Here is a 10,158-nt window from a genome sequence, read left to right as displayed (position 1 = left end):
GAAAGCAGCATTTGCAATAACAATAAATAAAGCTTACTGGAAAATGCTTAAAGCTGTGTTCTCACGAGTCTCAAACCCACAAAATCTTCACGTTCTTGCCAAGGAAGGAAAAACAAAAAACCCTCGTATATAAAAATGTATTGCAGTTCCCATTCCATTCTGGTTTCCATATCTAACTTTTGCGAGGCCATATAGACAATAAATGGGTCCCAGGACTTCGTGTCAATATTTAATGCCTTTATTCCAATTAGTGTCTCGTTCGTTGTGTCCAAAAATTTCTGGTAATTTTATGCAGTTTCAGACTTAACATTGGGTATGCTGAAAAATGCTTGAAGGTGGGATGCTGGTAGTGTTCTCTTGTTGTTGTAACGTTCAAACAACATTTTCCATGCATTCTGGTAATTACTTCCAGTCACTCCCAGATTCTCAATTAGGCGTCGAGCTTCACCATTAGTAGAAGTCACCAGATATTGCATTCTTTGAATATCCTGCAGTTGCTTATTTTTATGTACTAATGTTTTAAACATTTCATAGACATTAACCCATTTCAGATAGTCACCTTCAAATGTTGAAATTTTTACTGGTTCAAGTCGAACGACATCTTCAGTTGCAGCTGTTTTCAATACTTGTAATGCTTTCGTATCAGATGGTTGCTGCGCTTTATATTGATCAATTGCGCGTTGAAAAGTTGAAGTCAAAGTCGTTTTTGTTGTATCGATGATCGAATTGGCTGTGTTTTGAAAATTTTGCTGATGCTGTAGCGACTTGGCTTTTTGATGAAGTGACTTGGATTATGTAGCGACTTGGCTCTTTAATGAAGCGACTTGGCTTATGTAGCGACTTGGCTCTTTGATGAAGCGACTTGGTTTATGTAGCGGCTTGGCTGAATCCGGCTCGAAGGACCAATGTTTTGTCCGCAGATAAATACCCTTGAGATAATTATCAAGTAAAAAGTTGTTTATTGGACAGAAAAATCCTTGAGATGATTCTGTGCTGAAAGGTTGAATGATTAAATAAAAACCTACGTGTTTGATACAAAACAATTTATTCATATTTTCTTATTCTATTTATACTATTCATTTCCTATGGAGATACATTTAATTATTGAACCTAAATATTTATTTATTATTACTTAATTTATACATTACATTTTTTTTCTTACTCATATTTTTCTTAACCTTCTTAACATAACTTAATATTAAACCTTATGTTGTTGTTCGTCATCACCACCTGCCAATAATTCCCGTCAGCAAAATATCGCATATTAAAGCAAAGCCAATGCACTCGATATCGCGACATCTACATGAATTATTGTTTTGTTTATTTCCAGCTCATACAGCATTATTGTTAAACACTTACACATGTCCACCAACGAAGTGACATTAGCAAACAACTTGGGAACTAAGGCTTTCTGTAAAGCCTGGAAATAAAATTATATTTAAACTAACTAATTCTGTTTCAATTAATATGAGTTTAAAAAATATAATTTAAGGATATCTTTTGCATGTCTTTAATAAACTAACGATGTAATTATATTGGCAGTACAAACATTTAATTCTTGCGTCCTCGGGAGTCTCCTTAGCTCACCTCCCTTAACGTGAACTTCATTACGATCGAAAGTCTTCGATTTATTTGTAATCCAAACAAATTGTCACAAAGATATCTTTAGCCTATTCCATCCAAAAAACCAAACGCCACAACAATAAATATTTAATACCCGCTGCAGTCCATAGTACAATACAAAAAAAGTCCCAAGTCCCTTTAGAATCCTTAATGTTTTCCACCTTTTCTTATGAACTTTATACCTATAACCTAAACCTAATGTATAAAATACAGTACACTGAATATATAAATCCAAAGCCATATTTCTTAACCCGCCTTGTGTTGCCAATTTTGCTACTGCCTCTGCTTTCCCAAAGCCTCCTTTCCTACGACTGCTTAATTTTTCCTGGAACAGTAGGCACTGTAGGCAGGTATATAAAATATACCAAGTTTATCGATTTAGGATTTTAATTGTGAGACAATTTCTTGCGGTGAACATTTTTATTGCGGGTTATTTAGATAAATTACCCATTATTATCGCACTCCAAAATACCAACGGAATAAACGATTGCTATTGTGTAACATCCCTTTTTCTGTTACAATTTCTTCCGGATTCCTTGGGGTGCAATGAAATTGAGAGATTAATGCCACCAAAATTAAGGTTGATATTGCTCTATTGCTACGACTCTGCTACTGTTACTGTTACAAAGTATTGCTTTAAGTTGGGGTCTTATTTCTTTTTTGTACACACGCAGTTGTGTGTAGGTATTGAGGAGTTACACATGAACTGAGTAAACATAGGCTTGGGCAATGGGCACAATCTTCTAATTAGAATTGTGCAATAACTCACAAACTTGACCTAAATAAATCTACAGGACAAAACAATATTATTACAATAATATTATGGTGTGTGTTTTCATTTCCCTTTGATTAAGGGGCCGGCCATCGACTACTGCTGCCGGAAGGGAGTTGACTAGAACAGGGTTTTTGTGGAATGTCACCACAATGGAAGGGGGCTAGACATGAATTTTTAATTCCGGTCCTTTGGGATAGATTACTCATTTCGGGGAAAAGGAAGTATACTTCAAAGCATGTGCTTATTTTGAGAGTTTGTCTACAATGGTCGGGGTTCTTAGGTCAGAACATATCTTGAAACTTATAAAGGTCCAACCTAAAGTTATTATCCTTTTCTTTGATAAGGAAACAAAACTAAAAAGAGGCTGGGATGCGACTCACACTGATAACTTTCTATCCCGTCTGTCGATTTGTCTTGCTTAAAAATTTTCTATATGTATCAATTTTTATTAAATTAGCGTATTTTTTTTTGTAGATTTTATTTTATTGAATATCGAAAATAATATTTTCTGTGAAATAAAAGAAGTTTGAAGCCAATATTTTTAATTTAATGAAAAACTATGTCATTCGAAAGTAAATTTTCACCAAGTTTTAGTATTGTTTTTTTGTTAGGTTTTATTTTTTTTGTAAAAAAAAATGTCAATTCGGTTTTTCTCAAAATTTTATCGAATGTTGAAAACAATATTTCTTATAAAATAAAATTAGTTTGAAGCTATAATCTGAAGTTTTTGAAAAGATATTTGAGTCGAAATTCAATTTTTACCAATTTTGAGTAATGTTTTTTTTTAGGTTTTTATTTTTTATTAAAAAAATCTGTCAATTAGATTTTTCTCAAAATTGTATCAGATGACAAAAACATCAATCAAAATTGTTTTGGTGATGAAATCATATTTTAGTAGTAAAGTTTTCTAGGTGACAATTTTTTTTTCAGTTTTTGTGATTTATAAAGAAAACCGTTTATTAGATTTTTTTCCCAAAAACCTACTTGTTTTGTATCACGTTATAATATATAATATAAAATTTCATTCAAGTTCCTAGCGTCATTGGTTCATGAGATATTTAGAGTTAACCAAAATTTTCGTTCGTACGTCAGTACGTTACCGAAGTTTTTTCGTCGTACAAAGCTCAAGAACCAGTAGAGATATTGGCTTCAAATACATTTTGTTATACTCGTACAGATAATAATGCAGAAACATTCAGAAAGAACTCTCAAAAAAATTGCGCGTGTGGTTTTTTTACTATAGCAGTTTAAAAACCATTTTGATTAACCCATAATATCTCACGAACTAATAACTTGTATAAAAAAAATAACTCGAAACCATGCAAATATATTTTTGGAAACAATTCCAATTAACGTTTTTTCATAAATCAAAAAAAACTAAAAAAAATATTTGTCACCTCGAAAGTTTTACAAAACATGTTTTATCTCCAAAACAATTGTATGCAACGAAGAATAACGTTTTTAACATCTGGTAAAATTTTGAGAAAAATCAAATTGACAATTTTTTTTTTATAAGAAATATTGTTTTCGACATTCAGTTATTTTTTCATAAAAATAAAAAAGCTTTTCATAAAAAAATAAAGTCTACAAAAAATAGTATGCAAATTTGGTTAAAAATTGATGTTCTCGATATCTCGTGAACAATAGAAGGTACTGAAAAATTAAAAGAATTAATATTGAAACATTGAGTTTGGTAAAGCATTCCACATTCGTGTAGTGTGGCTCAAGAAAGAATCTCTCTACTTTACAGTACGTCCGAAATTGTGCTCAAGGGTAGACTGACGAGCATTCCTAGAAGAACGGGTATTACGGTTGAATTGTTTGAGGGGAGGAATTGGCTATTTCATTAGAGCATTTTTTATGAAAGTAGCGATAAAATAATGACAGATATGAAACCTTACGACACTGTCCTCGAGAGATACAAAAGTTTTAGCTAGACAACGGTCACCTATCATTTTTAGAGGTCTATTTTGAAATATGCCTGGGAGACTCAAGTAGGTTATAGGAGCACCAGCCCAGATATGAGAATTGTACTCGAGTTTCGGACGAATATACGCTTCATAGATTATAGGTCAGTAGTTGCAACAAAAACTTCTTGCATATTCGGAGAAACCCTTAACACTTTAGCAGCATTTTTGGCGATGTCAAATATGTGATCACTCTACAACAAGTGGTTTGTAATGCACATACCTAGGACTGATAGCTGTTCAGTCTCCTCGATGGAAGTACCACTCATGGATAGTGGCATTGGGGGAAGGTTACGCTTTTGTGACAGTAGACAGCATTGAGTTTTCGAAGCATTAAATTATACACGGTTTTTGATTTCCCATTCGACAATGCTGTTAAGATCAAAATATAATTAGCTAATCATACGCTGCCGTTGGTAGTCCACATTATAAGAACAAGGATGCGAATCATAAAAAGAATATAAGAAGCTGAGGGTACTATCATCAGCGAAAATATCAAGTGCAATAATCTTACTTTCTCCAAAACGATGTAAAGATTTGTTCCACTGTTCGGTGAGATAAACCATGAGATCAACAGTGGATCTATTGCAACAAAAGCCATGCTGTTGGTCATTAAGAAGCTTCCGTTCTTCAAGATATTTCTTAAGCTCAAAATTCATGACCGTGTCCATGACCTTGGAAAGAAGGGACGTAAGTGCAATTGGACGATAGTTAAATGATGATGACCTTTTTAAGGGACAGGCTGGACAAATGCAGTTTTCCATCCACTCGGAAAGAGACCTGTAGAATAGGGCAGATGGAAAAGCTTACGCAGTGGTTTTGCCAGCGTTGAAGAACATCTCTTCAGAACAATAGCGGGGATACTATCCGGGCCAGCGGATTTGTGAATGTCAAGATTTTTAAGTACTCTAGTAACTGAACGAGTGCGAAAGAAGATTCGTCCCATTAGAATCGTTAACGCTTTCAAGTACAGGTGGAGTCATGTGACTCACTGGCAGCGTCGAATTTACAGCAAACTGTGGCAAGCAAATTGGTTTCATTAATCGAGCTTACGTAGAGAGTGTCATAGGAAAGGAGCGAAGGAACTGACGATGACGTAGTGTTGCGCACATTTTTACAAATGACCAGAAATGTTTGCAACCATTGGGACATTGTTATATTTTTTGCCGTAATTTCTGATCATGCAAAAATTTAATGCGGGTCGTTGTAGCTTGTTTGAACTTATTCCGGTTTTCCTCAGTTGAGTTGAGTTATAACAACGGAAACTTACATCTATGAACCTAATAACCTCTTTACGGCTTGAATCAAACCATGAGTTTTCTTTGGGTTTGATAGATTTTACCCTATTAAATCAAGTTTGTAATCATATCTGCACCGGAGTCCACGTCACTATTGAGGAAGCATAGTGACCAGTTCAAGTTCCTGAAGAATTCATTGAGACCGTCCCAGTTGACTTTCTCATATTGCAAAGCGGTTCTCGTAGGTGTTTTAACTTTAACTGGGGTTTTTTGCCGTGAGAAATTTGCAGCTATGACATAATGGTCTGATGAGCCTAGAGGCGATAATACACTGACAGTACATTTATTAGGATCAGAACCAAGAAACAAGTCAAGAGTGTTGGCGGATTGACCTGCAACGTCAGTTTCCGAGTTTAACTCAGCAAAAATCTCGACATACCTTTCTTCGGATGTTGTCTGACCAGAATAGCGCAGCCACAAAGAATTGTGTACATTGAAATCGCCCGTAACAACGATCGCATTGTGCGAAAAATAAGATTGCGAGATTTATAACCTGGTTAGCAAAGACCTTGGTAGGTACAAATTATGATCATAGCCAGTTTGTCCTCATTGCTTTTTATCGGTTTTTGAGAAATTGAGGTAATGTTAATTAAAACATCCTTGTACTTAAATTCTTGCGTAATTTCAATATTCTTATTTATGAGTGACTTATTTTCTACGGACTGGGCTGCCTCCTCTTTCACGTGCTTCAAATATCATCACCTGTTGTATATTTTTCTCCATTTGTCCTTTTGTGCAAATAGAATCGAATATCAGACGACGAATTCTTCTTTGGAAAGATCCCAACCGAGTTTGGAATCCATTTGGTTTCCGTTTTTCTAAGCTGAAAATCTGTTAAGGTTTCAAATGCGGAGTTAATGTTAACTCCAAAGTAGCTTAAGTCTTAAATTTCTTCGAAGTTATTGTAGAAGACAACAACAATTTAGACTATAGAAAAACGAAACCTAATTTGTATTACCAATTACTGTAGCAAAAATTCAAAAGCCTAATCACAACCACGATTAAGTGCTTTTGTATTAGTCAAGAATTGTCATCACATCAATCAATGGATAATCTTGTGTGGTCAAAATGGATTTAGACTCAGGTTCGCAAAATAACTTAGTCTCAGAGCGACTCATCAAATGTATCTACACATATCCTTACCACCCAAACCAGCATCTCTTTGCATCGAAGGCATCAGATGGAGAACACGAGAAACTCCACATAGCGAGTTAACATCAAACAACTAATCGCCGATTGAAAATTTAAACTGCAGACTGGAAACATTCATTCTTCCAAGCATTGGAAAAAAATTGGTCAAATCCTAAAAACATCAATCTAGCAGACCCGAACTTTCACCAGTCAGACAAAATTGATGTTCTTTTTGGAGCAAATACGAATTGGTGACAAGATGCCACTGTTACAGAGCCATGTCCTTGGTTGAATATAGCAGGCAAAATTGAAAATGTCTTCTATCGCAATGTCACAAAATGAGAGGAACACCTCTTGACATATTTAACAAACAAATGGTTGCACGTTCTGTTATTCGCCTCAAAGCTTCGTTGCAGTTGATTAACAAAAACATTGGCCACTCCGTAATTTTGAAGTATTTAAAATCCCAAAGCACAGACTACACCATCCCCCAACTGCAATTCGACAGAAGCTTCCAGATTTGTATACCTTCCAGATCTTTCTGTGATGACAGTTCATTCCTTGAGGACGAGTCAGTCCACATTTATACAGATGGATACACAAACTCGATAATCATTGTCCAATAGGAAAGCACGGCACTTGGCACAGTGCGTCTATCGTATGGAGAAATTGGACAAAATTCTATTTTCCGTAGTTCAGTTGATTTTTAGTAGCAAAATTGTTTAAAATGCAATGATTAATGAGTTTCTCCAAAATTCGCGTCATATTTACGCCCCTGTCACGCCCACTTCTGAATATCGATTATATCTCAAGATCCATTTAAACAATTTGATTGAAAATTAGGGATATAATATTGCAGCTAAGTTTAGAACCACAAAAAAAGCATGTCCATCCACTGACACGCCCACTTTTTAAAGATTTTATTACAAAAAATATTTTAAACTTATAATGTGTTTGTAAGTAAAAGAAGGTGAAGAGGTATCAATGCATTCGCTTGTTTGGAGATATTGAGCAGTTTTTTCTTGATCTTCCTCTTCTTCGGACAGTAAACCAATTGGCATCTCGAAAGGTGATATAACGTCTGGACCATGAATTAAAAGTATATGCAAACTTATTGGCATATAGTACCAACTGTAAAGCTCTAAATATAATTCCCTTTAGCAAGTAATACCGATTGACTTACATTATATGTGTTGATTGACTTACAATATATTATATCAATAGTTATCTCTGAAGCCAAAACTCCCAAGACTATTGAAAATTTGTATATAAGTCGTTCATCAATTCCTGTAATTTTCGCCGTTAGCTGTAAGTTCTTGAAAAATATCCTTGCTTTATTGCCATCACTTGTAGAATAGAAACCAGTCTTAGTGGTTTAAACATGGTTTACATTATTTTTCTTTCATCAAACACTTTCTTGTTTCGGAGTTTTTTCCTACCCGCCATGATTTAAATGGAAGTCTATACGCTATATGCAACAAGCATTCGAAACATGTTATCCATGAATGAAGAGTGGATAAAGAAAACCGGAAGTTTTCTTCAATAACTGGTTTTTCATGCACTTGCACCAAATTCATTTCCTTAGGAGTTGCTCCACAAAGAAAACATTTCGATACACAATTGGTGTTTATAAAATGTAACATATGCTCCCACCAACTATTGTAAATATCAACTTAAGTGAAATGTTCAAACTTTAGACGTTTTTGGTTATGATCTTGGGAGTAAGTTGTTCTATAAAAAGGAAAAAAATAAAATATTTTTGCTACTAAAAAACTGATCATAAACAAATGTACCGATCTTATATTTAATTTTGGTTTCCTCATTTCTTACAAGTTCTGGGCATTCCCTAATGAACATGAACGTAATCGGACGGCAAAACATAGTAGAAGAACATCGAATATTTGTCCATAACTCAACCCCGGTATTTTCTTCAACCAATCTTAAAGGTGATAATGCTATCAAAAAAAGAAACTCATCCGTGTTTTTAGAATCGGAAAAAAACTTGTTTATATTGGAAATTTCCATCAAAGCCCCATTTACATGTGAGAATGGCATGTGTGTCGCCTTTTACTTCAGAAATATCGGCAATACTTTCAACAGTTTTTTCGAGAAGTTCGTTAAGGTCAACAGGGGCAGTGGTTGCCGAAACTTCTATTTTTACTTGCGACATATAGGAACTATATGGCAAGTTTTGCATTCGTGCAAAATTTCGAACTCGAGATTTTAATCAAACATGATATTACGATGGTAGACCAGTCGAAAAAAGTTGGTCCCGCGATTCCGTCCGGTCGGTTTTGTCTGTCTGTCCACGCTCCTACAGCCTAAACCATTGGGTCGATTGAGTTCAAACTTGAAAGTTAAGGTTTTGAGCAGATTCGCGTTAGGCGTTTTTTTCATTTTTTTTTTTAAGATCAAAACTAACAGTGGCCCCCATACAATTTTTTTGGTCAAAAACCGGAAATTCGAATTTTCTTAAAAACAAACCGATAGATTTTTTTTAAATTTTCTCTAAAATTTTTTTTTTTAACTTGGCTTCTTTTTATAAGAAAACCATATTTTTGTATTGCTCAGGAAAGGTACCGCTCATAGAACCGTTATTTTGTTTTTTAATTTTCTCAGCAAATTATGAACTGATTTTAATAATTTTTTTTCTGAATAAGCTCCTATATTGCTTTAACAATATTTGATTAACAAAAATGCAATTTTTTATTGTTTGGATTTTTTAAAAAATATTGAATTTTTATTTTTCAAAACTCTATACCTCAAAAACGGGTCTACAATTTTTTACGAAATTCAAACGTAAGACGTATATTTACAATCACTAAACAACTGCATTCCAAAAATATTTTTAGAACAAAATTGGAAAATTTTATATATAAAAAATTAATTTAAAAAAAAACCGCTCTAACGATTTTCAAAATAAAAATTTAAAAAATCAACGGTTTTTTTATTTATAAAATGGCATTTAAATTTTTGAAGACAAACTTATTTTTCAGGTAAAATTTTGAATCTTAAAATATTATTTTTTTAATTATTTTTAGTGTGCATGAGCCCGAAAGGGCGCATTATTTTGACAAAATTGTAATTACATTCCTAGCTTTCATCCAAATTAGTGCATTTGGTACAGGTTTATATGATATATTTAATCAACAATCTATTTTAAAGAGTCTATCAAGAAGTATTATCTTGGTAACTTTGTACCTATATAATGATTTTAAAATATTATTCTTTGTTTCACACATGATTTACTGGCCTTCGCCTATATAAAAAAATAAATACTTAGTACCTACAAGTTAAAGAAACTGGCCAGAGAGAGTATATGTATTTTCTATTAGAATCACTTTTTCAACGCCAACACATTGTA

The 10,158-nt window shown here is 33.8% G+C and overlaps 1 protein-coding gene across 1 annotated transcript; it reads right to left on the bottom strand.

The window, feature by feature from the left end:
- Positions 1–287: 287 nt before the first annotated feature.
- LOC129954140 (uncharacterized) lies at positions 288–8,964 on the bottom strand. The gene is made up of 2 exons (XM_056067857.1): positions 8,835–8,964; positions 288–658 (listed from the first exon to the last, which is right to left on the bottom strand). Exons 1-2 carry the CDS (start codon positions 8,962–8,964, stop codon positions 288–290), a joined length of 501 nt encoding a protein of 166 aa, XP_055923832.1.
- Positions 8,965–10,158: the final 1,194 nt, after the last annotated feature.

This window comes from Eupeodes corollae, chromosome 1 (assembly GCF_945859685.1).
Source record: "Eupeodes corollae chromosome 1, idEupCoro1.1, whole genome shotgun sequence".
Lineage (NCBI taxonomy): Eukaryota > Metazoa > Arthropoda > Insecta > Diptera > Syrphidae > Eupeodes > Eupeodes corollae.
This window is presented reverse-complemented; position numbering and strand designations above follow the sequence as displayed.